General features: G+C 38.7%; 1 protein-coding gene across 1 annotated transcript in view; it reads left to right on the forward strand.

The window, feature by feature from the left end:
* TMPRSS2 (transmembrane serine protease 2) overlaps nucleotides 1–23,390 on the forward strand; it is a 40,955-nt gene that overhangs the window by 10,060 nt on the left and 7,505 nt on the right. Inside the window, exons 2-12 of the mRNA XM_020789371.3 lie at nucleotides 5,164–5,220; nucleotides 6,038–6,251; nucleotides 7,874–7,960; nucleotides 8,611–8,730; nucleotides 10,075–10,204; nucleotides 13,684–13,791; nucleotides 15,095–15,138; nucleotides 15,717–15,891; nucleotides 19,030–19,205; nucleotides 21,007–21,102; nucleotides 22,736–22,878. Coding sequence (XP_020645030.3) covers nucleotides 5,206–5,220; nucleotides 6,038–6,251; nucleotides 7,874–7,960; nucleotides 8,611–8,730; nucleotides 10,075–10,204; nucleotides 13,684–13,791; nucleotides 15,095–15,138; nucleotides 15,717–15,891; nucleotides 19,030–19,205; nucleotides 21,007–21,102; nucleotides 22,736–22,878 — 1,308 coding nt within the window. The 5' untranslated portion in view covers nucleotides 5,164–5,205. The remainder of the gene's footprint in view (nucleotides 1–5,163; nucleotides 5,221–6,037; nucleotides 6,252–7,873; nucleotides 7,961–8,610; nucleotides 8,731–10,074; nucleotides 10,205–13,683; nucleotides 13,792–15,094; nucleotides 15,139–15,716; nucleotides 15,892–19,029; nucleotides 19,206–21,006; nucleotides 21,103–22,735; nucleotides 22,879–23,390) is intronic.

Genomic DNA, 23,390 nt, shown 5'->3' on the forward strand with positions numbered 1-23,390 from the left:
TTGTGGCTGCTGTCATCAACTGCAATGATCACGGAGCCCAAGAAAATAAAATCTGTCACTGCCTCCATATCTTCCCCTTCTATTTGCCAGGAGGTGATGGGACCAGTGGCCATGATCTTAGTTTGTTTGTTTGTTTGTTTTTTGATGTGGAGCTTCAGACCATTGCTTGTGCTCTCTCTTCTTTCACTCTCATTTAGAGGTTCTTTAATTCCTCCTCACTTTCTGCCATCAGAGTGGTATCACCTGCATATCTGAGGTTTTTGATATTTCTCCAGACAATCTTAATTCCGCCTTGGCATTCATCCAGTCCTGCCTTTCGTATGATGTGTTCTGCATATAAGTTAAATAAACAGGGGGACAATATACAGCCTTTTCGTAATCCTTTCCCTATTTTGAACCAATCAATTGTTCCATATCCAGTTCTAACTGTTGCTTCCTGTCCCACATATAGATTTCTCAGGAGATAGAGATAAGGTGGTCAGGCACTCCCATTTCTTTAAGGACTTACCATAGTTTGCTGTGGTCCACACAGTCAAAGGCTTCTGCGTAGTCAATGAAGCAGAGGTAGATGATTTTCTCAAACTCTCTGGCTTTCTCCATAATCCAGCGCATGTTAGCAATTTGGTCTCTAGTTCCTCTGCCCCTTCGGAATCCAGCTTGTACTTCTGGGAGTTCCCGGTCCACATACTGTACCTTGTAGGATTTTGAACATAACCTTGGTAGCATGTGAAATGAGTGCAATTGTACGGTATTTAGAGCATTTTTTGGTGCTGCCCTTCTTTGGGATTGGGATGTAGACTGATCTTTCCCAATCCTCTGGCAACTGCTGAGTTTTCCAAACTTGCTGGCATATTGAGTTCAGCACTTTAACAGCATCATCTTTTAAGATTTTAAATAGTTCAACTGGAATGCCTTCACCTCCACTGGCCTTGTTGTTAGCCATGCTTTCTAAATCCCACTTGACTTTACTCTCCAGGATGTCTGGCTGAAGCTCAGCAACCACCCTATATGGGTTTTCTGGGACGTCCAAATCTTTCTGGTGTAATTCCTCTGTGTATTCTTGCCACCTCTTCTTGATTTTTTCTGCTTCTGTTAGGTCCTTACCATTTTTGTCCTTTATCATGTCCATATTTGCACAAAATATTCCTTTAATATCTAATTTTCTTGAACAGATCTCTGGTTTTTCCCTTTCTATTATTTTCCTCTATACTGTTCATTTATTTTCCTCTATACTGTTCATTTATTTTCCTCTATACTGTTCATTTAAAAAGACCCTCTTGTCTCTCCTTGCTTTTCTTTGGAAGCCTGCATTCAATTTTCTGCAACTTTCCCTTTCATTTTGTTTCCCTTCTCTTTTCTGCTACAGTGGGGTCTTGACTTGAGAACTTAATCCGTATTGGAAGGCGGTTCTCAAGTCAAAAAGTTCTCAGGTCAAATCTGCATTTCCCATAGGAATGCATTGAAAACCATTTGATCCGTATCTGCTCTTTTCCGTCCATAGAAACTAATGGGAAGCTGCTATTCTGCCTTCGACCACTAGAGGGGGATATTTTGTTTCTTTTTTTCTTAGGTCAAGAAAGGTTCAGGGAAGGCAGGGAAAATACAGTCCAGGCAGGACAGTACCAGGCAGTCCGAAGACTGTCTCCCAATCCACTCTCTAAGTGCTGGGAGGAGTGAGGAAGCAGACAGGCACCCTTTTCACTGGCCAACAGTTAACTGAAAGTTCAAATTTTTCACTTTCCCTGCCTCCCACGTGGTTTTTTTTTCAGTTCTTAACTCAAATCTAAGTATGTAAGTCAAGTCAATATTTTCCTATGAGAGTGGTTCTTAAGTCAAAATGTTCTTAACTCAAGCCGTTCTTAAGTCAAGACCCCACTGTATTTGTAAGGTCTCATTTGACAGCCACTTTGCTTTCTTGCATTTCCTTTACTTTGGGATGGTTTTTATTGCTGCCTCCTGTACAATGTTACGAGCCTCTATCCATAGTTGTTCAGGCAAATCTTTAGTGACATTCAATTTCCACATTTTACCATTCTGTATGCATTGTATCCTTTCCCTATTAAGTGGTTCTGTTGTATAGCAGTTGCATTAAATTATATGCCTTCAATCTTAATTGATTACAGGTTTTGCAATTTTTTTAAATGTGAAGTTGGAAGCATCCACCTTCTTTCCATCCATGTTTGTGTCCATACATCTTGATGCTTAAAAACTAGCTTAAGCCAAAAAGAAATGTTACTCAGGCTCTTTTACACCTAAATGGAACATTGCTTTGAAAATCACATTCTGGTTTTAGATAATATCTTAAATAGGCTTTTTGGCTGCTCTAAGCACTCTCATCTGTTTTTTTTGTTTGTTTTAAGGAGGAGGGGATGCCTCCATGTTAATATAAAAAACTAATACACCTCATTTGCCTGGCTCAGCAGGAATGATAAATGATCCAAAATCATGCTAACTTACTGATTTGCCTAGTTCAGAGACTAAAGATGTCTTATAAAATTATTAGCTACAACACAGTAAGTTAAATTAAGTTACAATTAAATCCATTTACATCGTAAAAGACCACAATCTTAAAATAATTTTAAATCTTCAAACACACATACAAACATCAAAAAAGGGGTGGCATGCAGCATTCCTCATTAAAAGGAATTCTTTTAATGCAAAGGGACACTTCTATCTCTAATTCTTAATGAAGTTAGTTCAGCTCTGCTGACTTGTCATGGCTACTAAATGGCTACTAATTGATTGACACAAGTTGGAAAGGCAACAAGATAGAAAGTGGGCATACTGTATTAGGCTTAACACATTCTTGTCTCTGGCCATCTTTGAGTTCTGTAATCCATAAATGAAATCCTTCATTTAAAAATGGAGTATAAAACATTGCCAGGATAGGAGGATGGCTGTAGTATAGCATTGTCAGCAAACAGAACCATGTTTTAGTAAAGAAAACAGATACTGTAATCCTTTGAGTAATGGGATTGGTAAGAAGATATGGTGTTCATTTCTTCTGAACATAAAATAATACAGTTATCACTGGACCTTTGAAGCTGTAATTCATAAGCAGGGCTGAGGTGATTCCTTAGAGCAGCTTTGTCCCTTCTTTGTATTCAACATATTTGAAATGTGAGGGCAAAAACAGGGTTAGCTGGTGCTTTAAATCAGCCATTCTTTACCTTTTTTTTTTTGGGCCACAGCACTTTTAGGAACTCTTCTCCTGGTCTAGGTGGGGCCTGGAACCTGAGCAGGATACAACACAAACAGATGAAATCCCCTTGTCATATTTTTCAGTCTGTGGCCCCCTTCAAATATGCCAGGGCTATATGTGCTTTATGGTCCTCATTGAGAAAGGCTGTTCTAAGTCACAGTAAAGTAGGACTGAAGTCATTCTAACCAACACATTTGGAAGGCCTGGAGATACATGGAATGGTATAAATTCTAATTGTTTTTGTTTATCAAACTTTTCATAAGAAAGCTATTTTCTTCAAAACAAACTGTTTCACTCAGTGCCAGATTTGTTTAGCAAAACGTGAAGGTGCAAAATGCAATAATAATCCTATATAAATGATTCAGCAAACTGACATGTAAGAAAACACAGGAAGCTGCTTTTGTGGAGTCAGCCTCTGCTCATCAAAACTATCAGTACTGTATTGTTGGTACTTACTAGCAATAGCTCTCCATTCTTTTAGGCAAAGTCCCTCCCAGCCATATCTGAAGGTGTCAAGAACAGAATCTTGAACTTTGTGTATGGGGAACATATACTTTACCACTGAGCTTTGGAAACTTACCGTATTTTTTGCTCCATAAGACGCACCTTTCCATAAGACACACCAAATTTTTAGGAGAAGAAAACAGGAAAATATAATCTGTTTTCTTCGCTCCATAAGACGCACAGACTTTCCACCCCCCTGTTTTGTGGGGAAAAAGTGTGTCTTATGGTGCGAAAAATACGGTACATTGAAATATTTTTTAGCTTTAACACAACAGTATGGAGACCAACTTTGCACAGTTGTTATAGTATTAAAAATACTGTACAAATCTGTACCATCCAAAGTGGTAGTTTTGACTGGACCATGTATATTAGGATACTAGAATTCAGGTGGTATAACTGCCCTACTGAAAGTAGGCTCAACAGAATGAATTACGGTACTTGAATTGTTGATTTAAAAACCAGCCCTCATCTAGAGGAGTCTTGCTAAATTCTTTGGCAACTTTGAGAGATATGAGCAAATGATTATGTGAAACAGCATGCTGCTAGAATTGCCCATAGCATATTGTTAACATGAGTAATGCCCTGGAAGCTGTTTAGTCTAATGAACAAGTCACATGATTTGAAATTGATTATCTGACATGTCTAAAAAACCAAAGAGTTCAGTATGTGTTGCTTTGATTTTTTTTTTAAACTTCAGGGATATGCAGTTCTGCCATGTGATCACTTACTTCACTGATCTTTTATTTTTACTTGTTGAATCACTTTTGATTTGTTATGTCCCACTAAATATTTAGTTCAAACTACAACTTATTGACCTAGATATGTTGCTGAGTCAGAAGGAAAGTATCTAGAATGAAATAAACTTAGTTTTGAGGAAATAAACATTTGTGAAAAAGGCATTCTTGCCAAAGAAAATAAGTTATATGCCTTATTAAATTTTCCAAACATGCACTGATTTAGCACAGACAAGCAGATTTGCATTTTGTATTGCTTTCTCATCCTGGACTGTAACTAGCTATAAAGTTCTGTGCTTTGCTAATCAGGATATCCTACTACGTTGAATTGGAAAATTACTTGCTTAATATGTACAGAACTGCTGAATCGCTATCTCAGTGGTTTAGGTGTCTTGCTACAGCGCCAGAGGTTGGGAGCAATCTAAAGCAATAAAATCCTGTCTTGGTTTGCTTGGCTATTTGTCATAATGTCCTTTGCAGAAGTGGAGTGCAGTTTACTCATACAGTAGTTACTTTGCTTTAAGTTCTCTACTTCTAGAGGCATGATAGTCTTTAAACAATGTACTGTCTGTGCATCAAGTCATGGTATTACTATTCCATTCTCCTTCTCCTTTTTCATACTTAGACACTTGTTAAAATGGCTGATGTTAAAACTGACATTTAAAATGTGTAGGTTTCCTTTATTTCTGTAGTTATGTAAAATACATTGTATGTTCATCACAGGTCTGTCACAAACTTGCCAAAGGTGAACTGTTGAAAATCAAGATGGCATCTGATCCAGTAAGTGAATCTGCTTTTAAACATTACATTCTGTTTTGTCTGTTGTAAAACTGTTCTAGGAAAAGCAAATTAAAGTGAATTTGACTGCAGACTAATTGAAAAGAAAATGTGCTTATTGCTCTTTGGTCATAAAACTAGACTAAAACCAAACAGAAAAGTGAAAGGAAATCTGAGAACTCTATATGCTGTTCAGAAAGTTACTCTGGCATTGAGAAGCATAACTTAGTGCTATAAAGAACCTTTAAATATAAAAAGTACTTTTTGTATTTTTAAAGAGTTAGTTAGGTATCCTTCAGTCTTGAAAGACTATGGCAATGTGCTCTGTATGGAGGACTTAGAACAGTAAATAAAAATGCAATTGTGGGAATTGAATACAGTATCTAGTTCTGCTTTTCCCAGTCTAGTACCCTCTAAATGCATTGGATATAAATGACACGGAGAAAATGGGAATTGCAGTTTAACACATAAGGAGGGAATCAGCATCAAGAGGGCTAGTGACCAATTAAACTATTTTCAAATTAATTCTACAAACATTTAGTTCTGAACTCATCCATACTGTATTAGACCAGAGGTCTTTATATTGAAAACCAGATTTTTCCCCCCAAGGTCCCAGCATCTTCCCACATACTGTAGAAACACTGCCTTGCCAATGTATTGTAATGCCACTTTCTGTAATCTACCCACACTGACTTCAGAGAACTATTGCAAAATGACAGATACTAGAGTTATTTCCCTTTTCCATCCACTATCTGTGATACTTTCTTGAGGTTACTTGTCCAATTTGACAATGATGTTCTTTGGGTTGTTGTTTTTTTAGAATCCACCTCCATACTATGAAAACTATGCCTATCAGTCAGAAAATGTTGCTGCTCCAAGATACGTCAGTGCCTACAACATGTATCCGCCACATTACACAACTTCGTATAATCCTCCATCTGTGCCGCAGTACGTCTCACCAGTTTCAACTCACCATTCAACACCAGTGCCAACAGTAGTGCAGCCAAAGCCTTCGTCTACAAAATGCACACCAAGTAAGATTTGCTTCCTGTGACGTTTGCCCCTTTGTGGCCCCTGTTTGTCACCCCAAAACAGAGAGCTCACGAAGGCAAACCAAAAAACACCTTTTCACACGCTGCCACCACTTGATTACTAAATCAACATACTTTACTTAAGACGAAGGTCCATTCATCACTGTCTTTTGAATAAAACAGGTTTATTTATTACAAATGTTTCTATAATAATTCATAAGTATCATCTTCAGGTTCATCAAGCATCAATAACAATCTTCTATATTATCTTACAGGTTACTATTCACTCCGCAGACTAATCACACCTCAGATCTCCCAACTCTCTCTCTCTCCCTCTCTAACTCTGACTCTCTTCTCCTCTCTGGCTCCGCCTATTTAACATCTCTAGTGGCTCCACCTCTCAACCACATCAGCATAAAACATGAATAATGCATGACTTATTTAACATAATAAGGGTGAATGCCACGCTTCCAAATTTATAGACCTGTTATCCAGATAGCCAAAAAACCTCTTCATATTTGTTCATGTTTTTGAAAGTGCTTTGCACAGCTGTGGCACTATCGCCATAGTCTAAAGATGTGTAAGAGAAATAATGTGGCAACTGGACCACCAACACTGGCTCCTGTTTTTCTGCAGCACTGCTTCTGTGATTCCCCCTCCTCCTTTCCTTGCTGGCTTGGAAGCCAGTTTTTGACCATTGCCCCTGTGATGGGTTGTGTCAGGCTCAGAAAAAGACCATTTTCACTCATTAAGCAAGTTTCTGGCTCCTAGGCTCCGGTGCAAAAATGGCTGCCCCAGGAATGAAAATTAGGTTTTTTTAAAAAGAAGCAGAAATAATAGTACATGATACTGTATTTTCACTTTTAAATTCTTTCTTGGAGGGGGCCTTCAGGGTAGTGCTGGGTGCTACAATAATGCTCGTGTGGGTGGCTGCACATCCCTTTTACTGAATTGTAGAAAAGGCTATAATATGGATCGGGACATTGTGGTATGGTGCTTTCCACAACATAGCTCTTATTCTGGATTCTTTAGCTTATTGTTCTCTTCCTCTCCAGAGCAATTTTGTATGTGGCATATTTAAGCATATAATTTGGGGCTTTTGATGAGGAGTACCCTATTTTTGATTGGCCTTATGGTTGTGCCAAAAATGCACTTGCCCTGACCATGCTTTAGTTGATTTTTTCCAAAAGTTTAGCCAAGGAACGAACAGCTACCGTCTCCTTCTCCAAAGCTGGGGGCTGGTTAGATTGTTTTGTCCTTTGTGCAGATGAGATACCCAGTAAACAAACAACCTCCAGTCTTCCAATTTCAGGCCTGGGTCAATGGATGGACACTACCACAGAACTGTTGGAACATTTCTCTGGCCACCTTGCAGATCAGGAAGAAGAATTAGGCTTCTTGTGCTCAATAGGAGGGTGGGAGAATACTTTCCATGGCTAGTATGGCAAGCAAAAATGTGGAAACCTGGCTTTGAAGCTCAATCAAAAGAGATCTCATATATTTAATTAGCAAGATGAAAGATACAGTGGTGTTCAATTTTATTGGCCATGGAGTTTCAATCAGAATTTTGAGATTTATATATATTTATTTATATATACACATTTTTCTCCATTTTATAATTGCAGGGCTCAGGAAGATTTTGTGTTTCCTTCTAGCAACTGTAATTTCATTGATAGGAGCTGGAATTGCAGTTGTTCTCTCCTGGTACTTTGGTAAGGCTTCATCTGTGTCTCTAGAAGTTTTAGTCAAGGATTTTGTTAACATGTTGTGGGGTGTGTTTTTTTTTTTTACTTCCAAAAACTGAATGGATTTCCCCCCTCCTGCTCATTACATTATGGTATGCTTAAATAATGATCATGACATTATAGTTTCTAATGCCACTACTTCATCCTCCTTCCTTTTTCCTGTTCTGACGTATTATGGATGTTTAGGTTAGAACAAACATGATATCAGTGGTATCAAGAAATTGTTTAGCGTTATTCACCATTTCTCCTTGTATTTAAGAAAATTTTGTAATTAAAGCAGCAGACCACTGCAAGCAGTCTCTCAATAAGGAAACGACAAAACTTTTGGGAAATGTATGTTTTACATGTCATGGGTAGTCATGAGTCATAGAAGACACTTTCTTAAACCAAGCATAACATGCACATTTTTCTGTTGCTTTAAAAGCTAATCTAAAACTCAAGGAAGGTAACAATGCTGGAAATCTTGATGAATATATTTTAAGCCACTGTTCATATGGTGCTATTGAAAGTGGAATATTGAAGTGTATTTTGTCTTAAACCATGGTAGCTTTTAGCTGGTCTTATAGGTTGTCTTTGGAAAATTAAATTGGATTCCTGTATCTGTTTGTTCCTTGTAGTGACAGGCAGTTGTTTTGGCGCCAAGATACAATGTGGAACTACACGAGTATGCGTCTCACCATCTCAGTGGTGTGATGGAGTACGTGATTGCCCTAATGGTGAAGATGAAAGTCGCTGTGGTAAGTGTACTGCAATGAGTTTTAACCTTCTTCAAAAATGGATTGTCTGTACAGTTGTACGTTGTGGAACTCATAACCACATGAAATAAGTGAAGGACACTGACTTGCATAGCCTTGAAAGACTAGTCAGATTCATGGAATACAAGGTTACCAGTACTCTACTAGTCACATGGATCATATATCACTTTTAGGATGAAGCAGTGTGGTTTTTGGTACCATTTAGGTGGAATCAGCAGGGCGTTACTGTGCTGATGGCCTGTTTGTGGGCTTCCAGGAGGGAACTAGAATAAGCAAAATATAAAAAACAGGTTTTAGTCTCATTCCCAAGACTTCTATTGTTACAATGGGAATAATGTGCCTTCTTGAAAAATTGTAGTTGGAAGAGCAATCAGAAAAAAATGTACTCAAATAACTGAGGAGCACCCATGTAGTAATCAGTTTATGATTTAGCGATCAAGGTATAAAATGTAAAGTGCACAAGCTTCTATAGGGAGCAGAAGTTAACAATTATTTTTTATCACTTTCTGAAATATGTTTACCTCTGAGAACTACACTGTAAAAGCATCATGAACTGCAGTGTTGACTAATATTGAACATTTTGTTTCATGCAACTGGTTTCAATCTAACATTAACATAATCATTTTGGCAGACTCTAGATCAAGGGTCTCCAAAGTACTACCCGCGGGCCACATCCGGTTTGCCCGGCTTTTTCATCCAGCCCGTCCATGCGGCTGGGTGTCCATGCGGGTGGGCATGTGGGTGGGGAGTGTGTGGGTGCGCATGCATTTGCATGCGTTCCTTCAGCCCTCAAAAATATCACAAATATGTGGCCCTCCATGTGAATGTTTGGAGACCCCTGCTCTAGATTAAAAGTGGAAAGCAATTTGCTGAAATTCTTTTTAAACTAACATATCAAAAGTAGAGAAACTCATGAATTGTAGGCCTAAAGGCTCCTGGACTTCATAAACTTGCTATTAATTGGATTGTTTACTTTGTTTTCTTGTTTAAAACTCTTCAATGCAGCTTAAATGTTGCTTTTTGAGTAGTAAAGACTACAATTCTTTAAAAAGGAAACGCTTTTAACTTTTACATATCTTTTGAGACAACAAGTTGTACAAAGCATTTTATAAAACCCATCCCAAAAAACCAGATAAAAATTGAAACATTTTATATGCATTAAAACAGGTGTAGGCAAAGTGCATCCAGTTTGGTACATGCAGTCCCAGGGGATCTAAATATGGATTTTGATGCATGCATGTATATAGAGACTCTATGATATGTAGATTTCACCTGTAAGCTGCTGTATCAACTCTGGCCATCATTGATACATTTATTTTATTGCAGTTAGACTTGATGGACCAGAATTTGTCCTGGAGGTTTATTCATCTGAAAGCAAAACCTGGCATCCTGTATGCTATGATAACTGGAGTGATAAAGATGGGAAGACTGCCTGTGAAGACATAGGATATAATGCGTGAGTATAGTTATGTTCACATAATAGGAGTATATGTTAGCTGGCTGGATAGCTCAGTGATCTAGCTTTCAGGCTGCAGACCAAGAGGTTAGGAGTTTGATTCTCCTCTGTGCCTCCTGGGAGACAAGCCAGCTTGTGCAGTTATGGAGAAAGTAAAAGTATGTTAAATAAATAACAATTAAATAAGATTCATTACACTATTTTGCAGCTTAAGCTTTAAAGCAAACTTCCTCATTTATTGTTAAACTTGAGCCTCCATTTGAATGACACTTGCTCTGCCCTTCAGTACTTTCCTTTTGTAAACCCAAGTGAGATTCTCGTGTGGAGTGTCATGTACTCTGATGTCATGCAAGGAAACCAGTAGCTGATTTTAGGAGAGGTGCCACTCAAATGTGCCACTCTGGTGGGGTCTTAGTGCATAGGTAGGAATGGACATCATTGAAAGAAGGAATGTCTGAATGAGGGATTTGAACAGGTTCCTGAAAGAATTGACTGATCTTGAAACAAACTCTGCTTACAAAGTTGGAGCTGTTTTTTTTCCAATCTGCCCAGTGCTTCTGTGTGCTAATACCCATGCTAACTTTGGATCAGGATCTCCTGCATGTGCAGCAGTGCAGTTTAGTGTTGCTACCAGTACTGCAGCCAGGTCTACTATCTGTCATACAGTGCAGACAGGGCCAGCTCAAGGCAATGCTTCTACTGGAAGTAGAAAACAAGCTGATGTGACTTCCCTTTTCTAGAACAGAAGCCTGTTGGATGGGCAGTTGCACTTTTATTCAGCATTAACAATGGAAGGGTATCTTCTACCACACATAGAAGAAGCAGATACAGGGGAAGGTGACAACCACCTCACCTTCAGAGCTTAAAACATTACAGAGCTTGGAAAGTTTAATTCATTCATTCTCTTTATTGAATGGCTGGTATCAGGTTCTGCTCTACTTAATGGCAGGGTACATTCCATGTGCAAAACTGTGGCATGGAACACAGTACAGTGGTGCCCCACACCACGATGATAATCCGTTCCCCTGAAATCGCTGTTAAGTGCAAGCATCATCCAGCGAAAACAGTTTCCCCCATTGGAATGCATTGAAACCCATTTAATGTGTTCCAATGGGGAAATTACCTCATCGTCCAGTGAAGATCACCCATAGGGGAAGCCATTTTCCGAGCGCCGATCAGCTGCAAAGCATGGGTCTGGAAAACACAGGGCAGCCATTTTGTGGAGCTGGAAAAAATCGTCATCTTGTGAACAAACAGTTCGCAAAGCATGGACCTAATCATTGTCAAATGAAAATTCCCCCATAGGAAACATTGTTTTGCGATCGCTATAGCGATCGCAAAAAAAATCACCATCCTGCGGATTCGTCGTACAGTGGGGTCATCGTCTAGTGAGGTACCACTGTATAGTAAAGTATACAGTGGTGCCTCGCATAACGTTTGCTTCGTTTAACGTTTTTTTCGCTTAACGTTTATTTTTTCAGAGTCAGATTGTGCTTCGTATAACATTTTTCCCTATGGGCGATTTTCGCATAGCGTTTTTGGGACCATGCTTCACTTAACGTTTTTTGTTTTAGGTCCCCTGCTTCACTTAACAATGTTTTTTTTTTTCAATTAAAAAAGTGTCTTAGAAGGGTCAAAAACAGTTCTAAATGCTTGGATTCGTTAGAGGACCCCTTAAGACATGTGCAAACCTGATTTGGCTTTGATCTGACTTTTCGTTAATTTTTTGTGAATTTTTGTTTTTTGGCCCATAGGAACCAATGGACCTGTCAAAATCTGACAGCTCCATTCTTTCCTATGGGGGAGAAAACAATTTACAAAAACTTAACGAAAGTTCAGATCAAAGCCAAATCAGGTTTGCACACAACTTAGGGGGTCCTCTAACGAACCCAAGAATTTAGAACAGTTGCTGAGTCTTCATTAATTTTTTGTGAATTTTTTCTTCCCCCATAGGAAATAATGGAGCTGTCAGATTTTGACAGCTGTCAAAAGTTGGGGGGAAAAAATTCACCATTAATTAACGAAAAGTCAGATCAAAGCCAAATTAACTTTTGCATCCATTTTAGAGGGTGCAGAAGCTAATCCAAGCATTTAAAACCATTTTTGACCCTTTTATGACACACTTAATTTTGCAAAAATTGACTTCGCAAAGCCATTGAAACATATTGAGTCAGCTACAATACATTCCAATGGAGGATACATTGTATCGTTTAACGATGTTTCCTATGGGTTTTTTCGCTTAAGGACGGCAATCCGTGCCTATTGGAACGGATTAACCGGTTTCCAATGCATCTCTATGGGAAATGGTGTTTCGCATAAAGTTTTTTTCGCATAAGGTTTTTTTTTTTGAACCAATTAAAAACGTTATGCGAGGCACCACTGTACTTGGAACACAGTGAAATGGGACAGAGTATAGTGAAGAGGCTGGGCTGCAAAGTTGATACATGTCTTCTGCAAAGCATTTCAATGATATTTTAACCAATATATGTTACTCCTTGAAGTCTTGCCTACCTAATAAGAATTGTCAAACTATTTTCCTTACTTCATGACTAGATGGTGTTAAATTCAGTGTCTTCTGTACTTATTAAAACACACTTTATGTTCTGTCTCTCTGCTGAGAGTTTTTTCATGTGTGTTCACCACATGTTTGCTACAGAATTTTGAAGACCGTAGTAATGGTTGCAGAAGGAAGAAAACTCGTATTCTATGTCTGTGCAAAATTTTTTAACGAACTTGATGGTGTCAGATTTTCATCTTTTCTGCCTGATTCAAGGAGTGTGGGTCCCAAATTCATTACGCTGTATTATTTATTTATTTGTCATGTCTGTATTCTCCATTACACTCAGTGTGGTATACATGACTCCTCTTTGTAGCCATCATCTTTACAAAAAACACAGTTAGGGAGCGACTATGTTGACAAATAATGTGGGAAATAGTTTGACATTAGGAAGTATTATTTTCTGTTGACTACATGATGTAAAAGTCAATGTAAATCAGCCTGGAGTCTCCTCCCATTGCTGTTTGTACTTTTCTCCCTGTGCTGTTGGGGCTTCAACTTTTTTTCATTGAAATGCATTCACATTGGTTCAGGCAGTGTGATTGCTTGAAACGATGTTGAATGGGCAACCATTGAGTGGCTCTCTCAGATTCCTAGTTTAAGTCAAAGAGAGTGGAAGCAAAGGGACTCTCACAGAGGTATCTGTTCCCCTTTACTGAGCAGCCCTTCATTCAGTTTTCCTGTTATGTAGTAATGCCTTGAATTGGGTCAGGCTGAAAGACTATCACTGGCTCATAGTACTGTTGTGGAATACCTATCATTGCTGAAGAGGGGACTAGAACATTGGTGAAAACAGAACTAGGCATTAGTGACATTATCAAAACAGTTTCTGGGTAATTTTTTAATTCTGTTTTTTGCTGAAATGGGAATTGTTTGGGATTTGGTTGTACATTTTTTTACCTGTTGGTTTTATCTTTGGCAGAAACACATATGTCAGTAGCAAGGCTATCTATTACAATGGATCTAGAAGATTTATGAGGCTGAATACAAGTTCTGGTAATACAGACTTGTATAAGAAAATGTATAACAGGTAATGTTTCTATACTTTTGCCTGTTCTCTAGGGTTATGGCTCCAGTACTGTTATAACACACTACTCTCTCTTTATTAGGAGCAGAGGTTATGATTTTTAGAGTGAATGCTGCTTTTAGTAAAATGATAGAACATGAAAACTTTGTCCTTTGGATGAACAGGGATTTAAAGGTGTTCAGAAGGGATTTAAAGCTTATACTAGGGAATGCCTCTGAATAATGCAAGACTACCTGGGGGCAGGTTCTGTGGGTTCTACATAACTAGCAACTTGTCAAGAGGTAAGCTTCTGGTGTATGTGGAAGATCCATATGATTGGTACCCTTATCTGTTTATATGATTACTCACGTGCAAGTATAAGTATGGGATTTTACTATGTGTGAGGCTGGGAGTACCTTCAAAAAGACACTCCGCAGAGTGTACCATCTGTCTCTTCCAGCAGAAGCACTGAGGGACACCCGTCTACCATAATAGGAGAATTACAGGGATTGTGTTTAGAAAAAGAGACGCCAGAGGGTGCCATTTTGGTGGGAAAGCCTGAGGGGATAGAAGGAAGGAAGGAGGGGAGAGGGGCAGTTGGAGATAAAAGATGAAGAAGCTTGTTGGGTACAGGAAGAGGAGAAAGTAGACGGTAAAGAAGACTTGGTGGAGATAGTGCAGGAAGACCTCTGGGCAGGGGAGTGGGTAGAGTTCAAAGTCACAAGAGAGTATGCAGAGAAAGAGTGAAAGAGACAATTCTATAGAAAGCTGCTTCATTGGGGGGAAACTGAAGAGAAAGAAAGGAGAAAGCAGTTCAAAGCCTGGCAGCAGCGAGAGACCCAGAGGAGAGAACACAGACAATGTACGGAGACTCCTGGGAAACCCAGTGGGGCCAGTCCATTCAGAGCAAGATTGAGACAAAACCTGGGTAAAAAGGTATGGGAGCCACAGGTGGGCTGGGTTTTCAACCCCCCTCTTTGACACCTAACATAACTGCACCCAAAGCCTTGGGCTTATCACCAAAGTGATATGGTCAAGTTTGGAGTTCATCACCCTTAATGTTAAAGGGAAATTTGTTAAGAGCTTGAAGATTATAAATGTTATGATCCACCTCTGAAGCAAGAGCCAGGGGCTTCTGTTAACCGAGACTTGGATAAGTTGCCAAAGAGTAAAGATGTTTTGTTAGAAGACCTTGACATCCATGACTTGTCCTTACACCACGATAGGTTGGAAGGATATAAAGGGCCCGATAGGAATCGCACTATGCTGAAGAGTAAGTCTTCCAACTTTATATGAGTAGAGTCTCACTCTGTCTTTTGTCTTACAGCCAATCATGCCCATCATTAACTGTGGTGTCTCTGCGATGCATACGTAAGTAACACAATGCTGTTTATGGTTTTATTATGTTTATCTTATTTGGATTGGCGTTATCTGTATCCAGTTTTTGCCTAGATGCAAATTATGATGGTCTAGTTCTACCATGATTTAAAAAAAACACCCATCAACTGTGCTCAACTTAATCCTGGAGATTCGAGTTTGAGAATCTTTTTTGAAGCAGGATTACCCTTGAATGAGAACTGTGATCGGCTGTTCTGCTGAAACTCTTTCAGATGTGAAGACCCAACAACTGGGATTAAAAATCACCATGCTGAATCTGTCTAGAGCTAGTGTGTTTGTGGTCTTTAAAATGGGATAACATATGCCACCTGTAGCTCTTAGAAATAGGATGAGAAACTATTTAGCTCTACATGTTTTACTTGATGTCAACCACTGCAGGCTAGACATTCCCCACCCTTATGCTGGAAGAAACAATGTTCTCTGAAAATTGTGGCCATTTTTGTTATTGTTAGACAGAGGTAGGGGAAGGCAGCAATGATTGTTCTAAAAACATTGTCTGACTTTTAATGTGATTTTTTTAAAAAAAACAAAAAACACCTTATGTTTTAAAGATTGTGGCACATCCAGGAAGAGTGGACACCCTCGGAACAGGATTGTGGGTGGAACTGCTGCCTCCCTTGGAGACTGGCCATGGCAGGTCAGCCTTCATTTCCTCGATATCCATCTATGTGGGGGATCCATTATCACTCCTGAATGGATAGTAACAGCAGCTCACTGTGTGGAAGGGTAAGTTCTGAACAATTTCTGCTAAGGGTGTTTTCTTATTATCTCAGCAGCATAGTTTTTAATTTTTTAATTTTAATTTTATTTTTTTTAAAAATTCCAAAAAAAATACCAAATACTTACTAATACAATCTATAACACAGTGCACCCCCATACCCACGGACCCTTTGCAGCAATAGTTTTATTATGAACCTCCTTTCCAAAATTGTATTGATTGTTGCTTAGAAGCTTTCCCCTTTCCTTTCACTAATATGAATTCAATAAATCTACCCCAAATAGCATAAAAATATTTAAACTTATTTTCCCTCTTTTCATCTTAAGTTCAGTAATCAATTTATCATTTAACGCAATGTCCCATACTTCATTATACCAATCTTCTAATTTAATATCATTTTTATCTTTCTAGAATCTAGCTATTAGTATTCTAGCACTTGTCATAAGATTAGAAATAAATTCCTTTGAGCAATAATCAAGTTCTATCTTATCAAAAATTGACAGCAAAGCAATTTTTAGAATTAAGTTCAATATCTTTTCCAAATATATTGCATATTTCCTTAAAATCAATTTTCAAAATTTCTAAATCAGTTTACACTCCCACCACATATGATAATATGTGCCAATTTCTTCATCACATTTCCAACAGTCCTTTGAATAGTTTGAATTTATTATGTTCAATTTCATGTACCACCTTACACTAATTTTTTTTTAAAAAATTCCTTTATCCTTACCGACATTAATCTTAAAATTCTCATCTTCCAAATTTTTGTCCAATCCTCTGTTTTAATTTCTGTCTTTAAATCATGTTCCCAAATTGATTTCAAACCTTCTGTTTCAGTCTCTTTTTCTTCTTGTTCCAAAATTAGATTATAAATTCTACTTACTACTCCCTTCCTCAAAGCATCTTTCTGCATGTCTTCATGTTATGATAGAAATTGTTCATACTTTAGTAAGTATTCTCTACATTTGACATTAGTCTTCAACCATTCATTTGTCCAACTATATAATTGGATATAATTATACCATGATAGTTTATGAGTTTGAAGTTTAACTATAATCTGATCCTTTGATTTCATTTTAATGAAATCCTTCAATCTGCCAACTTTTTTATCCTTAAAAAAATCAGCTAAACCCTTCAAGTTTGCTGGGAAATTTTCTATTTCGGTCAGTAATTTTAGTGGAGAAGTGACATAACTTCTTTTTATTTCTGTTCCAGACATTTAACATATTTCTTTAAAAAGGGTTGTTCACCTGATTTATTGTATTTCCTTTTACTATATTAAACAAATATTTGTCAATATTCCCATTTCTTTATGAGGATACCATATTCCACCAAAAATTAACCTTTGTTATATATAATATCTCCAATAAATTTTAGTTGATTCACTATATAATAATTTTTTATATTAGGAATACCTAAACCTCCATTTTTTGAGCCTTGCACCAATATCTTTTATTTATTCTTGATTTCTTACCTTGATTACAAAATCCATTAATTAATCCCTGCCACAAGATTTTAGATTTTTAGGAGGGACGTGGTGGCGCTGCGGGCTAAACCACAGAAGCCTGTGCTACAGGGTCAGAAGACCAAGCAGTCGTAAGATCGAATCCACACGACGGAGTGAGCTCCTGTCGCTTGTCCCAGCTCCCACCAACCTAGCGGTTCGAAAGCATGCAAATGCAAGTAGATAAATAGGGACCACCTCAGTGGGAAGGTAACAGCGTTCCGTGTCTAAGTCGCACTGGCCATGAGACCATGGAAGATTGTCTTCGGACAAAATGCTGGCTCTATGGCTTGGAAACGGGGATGAGCACCATCCCATAGAGTCGAACACGACTGGACAAAAATTGTCAAGGGGAACCTTTACCTTACCTCTAGATTTAGACATTCCAATTTTTTTTTCATAAATGTCTCTTTATTCATCTTAAGTTTGTTGACTCCATCTTCTGATTGAGGAGTCTCTTGCAAAAAGTCAATGTCCACCTTATTTTTCTTCAATAATGCTTCTATTCTTCTTTTCACTATTGATCCCAGGCCTTTCATGTTTAAAGTGCCTTGTCTTATTCTCTTGCCCATTTCAGTTCAGAGTCTCTCCTCCTAACAGGCCCCATGTACAACCCATCCCCCAACAAACAAAAATACGCTAAAAATTAAACTCAACATAAACCAAACATACAATGATTTACCCCTAACAACCCACTGAACATTTATCTTTTTTCCACCCCACCATATTTCCCCCGCTATAACTACTAGCAAGGGCACAAGGTGGGGGGGCACCACCATTCTCCGACGGAACTGCAACCAGAACTTCACCTCTGCCCTTTTATCGAATTTTCGCATTTCTTCTTAATATTTGATAACACTGCAGCATTCTATAAAATTTGGTTCTTTGGATTTTCCCTTTATGTGTAGTTGTGATGGTTCATCTTCAATTTTGACAGGGGAGAGTTTTCTTTGATAAGTTTTCTTTTAGTAATGTTAAAGTATTATTGAGGATATTCATAGGAAATGTTCAGGCAGCAGGACTGGCCCTACTTATAAGGCAGTGGAAAGCATTTGTATCCCTTGGCCTTTCCCTTCTTTTGGAGCACAGAGCTATGTGGACCATGAATAAATGTGCTTTATTAGGGTCACTGACCAGCAGATATATGTGGACCATACAAGTTGCAGTCCCTGAACTCGTGTCTTCCTCTTAGGTGCCAGGGAGAAGGCTGCCATGTCACTAAGACTTAAAGTTCTTCTGCCAGCTCAGTTTGATTCTTGATTGAGCAAGGTGATGATGAATGCCACCTTGCCTTTTGCTTCAGACAGCAGAATGTCTTGAGCTGGCCGTGGCAGAAAGCAGTGTTACATGGCACGTACTGTGACATGTACAACTCTACCACTTCTGGTCAAATATTTTCTGGTATTTTTGCTGTCTTCACCTCTTCTTTGTGATATTTTAAGAAATACAGCCACTTCCTCAAAAGTTGTATCTCTGTCACTTAACAGGTAGTTAATTTTTTAAAAAATGTATATGCAATTTTAGCCCAGTTATGTTATCTTCATGATAGTAACCCTTGGCATTAGAAGCTACCCCCTGATGCCTCAGCGTTCCTGCTGAAGAAAAAGCAGTAATTGCTAGCTTTCATTCTGTTTTGCAGGAAATACTCAAATTCTTACTACTGGAAAGCTTATGCTGGCATTCTGACACAACCAGAAATGGTTTCTTTTAAGGGACACAGAATAGCCAAAATAATTAGTCATCCAGACTATGATTCAACATCTAAAACAAATGACGTTGCCCTTATGAAATTGCAGACTCCTCTAGTTTTTAATGGTATGTATTTCTTTACCTGTTTTTAAATTACTGCCTTTCTGAATCCTAATGCTGATTTATGCTTGGGTAAGGGGATGTATGTAAATCTTGGAGACAAATTACTGTTTATTCGTGAGCTGGTGATTACCTTTCCGAATGTACACCTTACCGAAAATAAAAGGATTCTGTTCTTTTTCTTGTTGATACTCAAAAACTTTAATAAAATAGACTTTGATAGATATAATCTGATCTAGCAGACATTCTCATGATGGTACATAGTATGACATTTCAATTAATGTGAAGTGCTACTGCAAAAATGAATAAAAATATATGCATATGGCCCTTCTTGGGCTTGCATAAAATAACTGTTCTATTTATTCTTTTTCTGTTCACTACTGAGCAGTCTCCACCTTTTATGAGAAGTTTCTGAAAGGTTCAGTACCTTTCATCCATTTTTACATAAATATAATGGTGTTCTGAAATATCTGAACTTCATTATGTTGCATTAGATACCAAAGATTTTTACAGATAGGTGTAAATAATAACATTTAGCATTTTGTTTGAGCCATAAGGGATTGTTTTAACTGGTGTCTTCAGCAGTGGCAATTTTGAAAATTCATGCTAGCTTACTATATCATCAGTAGGGATTATTTGTGTTCTGTTTCTAGAATTTGGATTTGTTAACGGACATCAGCTTTGTGGATAGGAAAGCACAGCCAGTATAGATAATGTTGGTGTCTACTGTGTAGTTATAAATAGATCGTGAAAAGATAAACAGGTTTTTAAAAACACAAAACTCCTATACTTTGTGGTTAGGAAAACAAACTGATTACTAGAAAAAGCCACCTACTGTACCTTTATTTAGCTTGTAGTAAATATGGAAAGTATTTCAACCCAAGGTGCATTGGGGGGGGGATTAAACTTAGCAGTTACAACGATTCTTGCGTTGATCAAAGGTCTACTTTAAGTTTATAAAATATGGGTCCAGTACAGCCTCTCTTACTAATGGAAGATTGGGTTATTTCTCACATTTGAAAATGTAAACAGATAGAGAAGGCAATAGTAGAAATCATTTCTATTAAAACAGACAGGTTTTTCAGTTGGGGAATTTACTTTAAAGTGTTATCATAATGGTGGTTTGAAACTGAGTGTGTACAGTATAGGGAAAGGGATCCAAGAGACTCTATCCATAGGAGATAGCTGCTGTTCCTTTCATCACAAGGTCCTGCAAACAGCTATGGTTACTGAGATTGCAGTTCAAGATTACTTAGATCAATAAACATACAAGCAATTGTGCTGTACTTTTAGTAATGCCATGGTACAGTGTCACCTTCACCAGATTGCCAGAGCAAGGTCAGATGAACACTGCCAATGGTGCAAGCTTCATGAGCATGGATGCATGATAAACTGCAGGCAAGTAGTCTCTAAGAAAAATTAGTGGCACCATGCTATAATTATTTTTTCTGTTGAAAAGGATGTACTTGTAAGCAGATTTCTGCTCCTTGCATGTAATGAGAGGTAGAGATACAGGGAGCTGACCATGAAGTGAAGATACCAACTGATTTTTTTTCTGATTAACTTCACAGTGGTGGTTGTTTCAACTACCCACGGTGTGTCTGTGGGAATAAAGGTTCCCTGTCTTGACAGTCTCTTTTATTTCCAAACCCTTTGATTGTCCATTGGAAAATGTTCTACACAACGGTATTATAGGCTTGTGTTGTCCTTGGAAGTCTTCCACTTGTAGATCTCCCAGGCTGCTGCTATAGGAACTTCCTGTCATTCTGCAACAGTTACTGATTAACAATTTTTTCTTGCTTCATAGAATTTATAGGACCAGTTTGTTTGCCTAACTCCGGAATGATGTTTCAGCCTGAACAAAAATGTTGGATATCTGGATGGGGAGCACTGCAACAGAGAGGTAAGATCCAAAACCAAAACTTGGGGTCTCTTCTACTTACACAGCAATTAAATTGAAGATTCTGAATCTAGCCCTTCCCAAGGGAAAACGTGGAGCTTTGGTACTGCTGAAGTAGAAGTGTTAGATGCCAGATATGAGAACTACAAAGAAATAATGTACTCAACCTCTTTTAGTGCCAGTTGCAGCTACACTAACAAGAAAAAAACAAGACTGAATTCTCAGCAATGCCTCTTGTAACACACGGCACCAAGCCTTACAGCGGTTCGGATCTGCTCTGGTTCATTTATACACAACTCAGTTTCAAGCAGTACAGGACTGCTGTCCCCAATGGCTTGTCCCTGAATAGCCAATTGTTCCTGCTTCCCATCTCCAGAGATGTTGGTTCTGTCCCCTCACCACTCTCTCCTCAATAGGCAAATCAGGCCACAGTCCCAGCATGTCCTTCCAGAGCATCAGGTGCCCCTCCTTCCCACCCCACTCCCTGCTGTGGATTGCCCAGAGCTGTCCGTTCCATTTCTACTCCTTATCTCCCTCCCTCCTCATCCTTGCCCCCAGCATTGATGACATAACACACTTCTGCTGCAGGGGCCAGCTTTTTTTTCCCATATTTTCTCCTCCCGTCTCCACCCCATGGACCTCATCTTGCCGTTGCTTGCACAGAAGGCCTTAGCAGCACCACAGAAGAAAGCTGAGACTGCCTCAGAAAGCAGGTGCAATGCTTTGGAGCACCAAGAGTGGCAAGGAGGGAAGCGTCAAACATCTACAATTGTTGGGGCTCTGGACACCTTCCCTGCATCAAAACATAAGAAGAGTTATGGATTGGGCACATATTAAAAGTGGAGCAACTGCTAACTTGCAGCAGCTACACTTCCCTCAATTTATTGCAAATCTGTCATTTGTGTCACCTTCTTGGCAATACTTGGGAACAAAGGAAATGCTTCTCTTTTTACATAGTCTGTACCATTTCCCCCTTATTATGGTTACAAGGCTCTGTGTGTGTGTGTGTGTGAGAGAGAGAGAGAGAGAGAGAGAGAGAGAGAGAGAGAGAGAGATATGCTATAATTTGTTCATGAAATACCTAGTTACATGCAGGTTATTTTTGTAAATCAGAAATAATGAATAGCATCTTGCATTTCCTTGAACTTGTTTTTTGCAAATCTATTGCATATATGTTTGTACAGTGATGCCTCGCTAGATGATTACCTCGCAAAACGACGAATCCGCATGACGATGAGTTTTTGCGATCACTATAGCGCTTCGCAAAACTGTGTTTCCTATGGCCGATTTTCGCTATATGATGTTTCGGTCCATGCTTCGCAAGACGGTTCCCCCCCCCCCGGACGATGCTTCGCAAGACAGCGATTTTAACAGCTGATTGGCACTTTGCAAAATGGCTTCCCTATGGGCGATTTTTGCAAAACGATGACTATTTTCCCCATTGGAACACATTAAATGGATTTCAATGCACTCCAATGGGGAATCGCATTTCGCAAGACAATGTTTTCACAAGACAGCAATTTCAATGGAACGGATTAACATAGTCTTGCAGGGCACCACTGTATACTTTTGTGGTTGAAAATATTAATAACTACTGTTTCAATGTCTTGTAATGTACCTTTTCCTGCAATTTCAGGTAACACTTCCAAAGTGCTGAATGCAGCACTTGTCCCCTTGATAGATTCACGGCTATGTAATGACAAATATATCTACAATGGAATCATCCTGCCCACCATGATTTGTGCTGGCTACTTAAAAGGGAAAGTGGATTCTTGTCAGGTAATGTCTCTCTGTTGATGCTGTATGTGAAGCACTTTGTTCCTATAGGTTTCCCCTGTCTAAAAGCTAGAGGGAAAAGTTGCCAGAAATAATTTGATGGTTAAAGGGTGGCCTTGGGATGTTATAGGGCTCTTGCCAAGTCCCACCGGCACCATCACTGAGAGGGCTGTGCCCAATTTACTATTCCTAACATCTTCCATGTTCTGTACAAAGAATAAAATGGCACAAGCCCTGAGCACAGATTAACAGCTAAAAGGTACAAAAGGAAAAAGGTGTGGGGACAGAAGTGGAAGCCAAGCAAATTGAGGGATCAAAACTTACATTTTGACTGAGTGGAATGGCCACTAGGAAATGGAGGAAGGATGAGGCACCAAATAGCAACTGATGCATCCATTCAAGGCAGTGGAGTGAAACTGTAGAGCCCAAGTGGAACCTCTAAAACAGGGTCCTTTTTTCCTGCTTAAGGAAATGACTTGCATAAGATTGTTGTCCTGGTAGTCAATGTTCTCAGT

Source organism: Pogona vitticeps, chromosome 3, assembly GCF_051106095.1.
Source record: "Pogona vitticeps strain Pit_001003342236 chromosome 3, PviZW2.1, whole genome shotgun sequence".
Classification (NCBI taxonomy): Eukaryota; Metazoa; Chordata; class Lepidosauria; order Squamata; family Agamidae; genus Pogona; species Pogona vitticeps.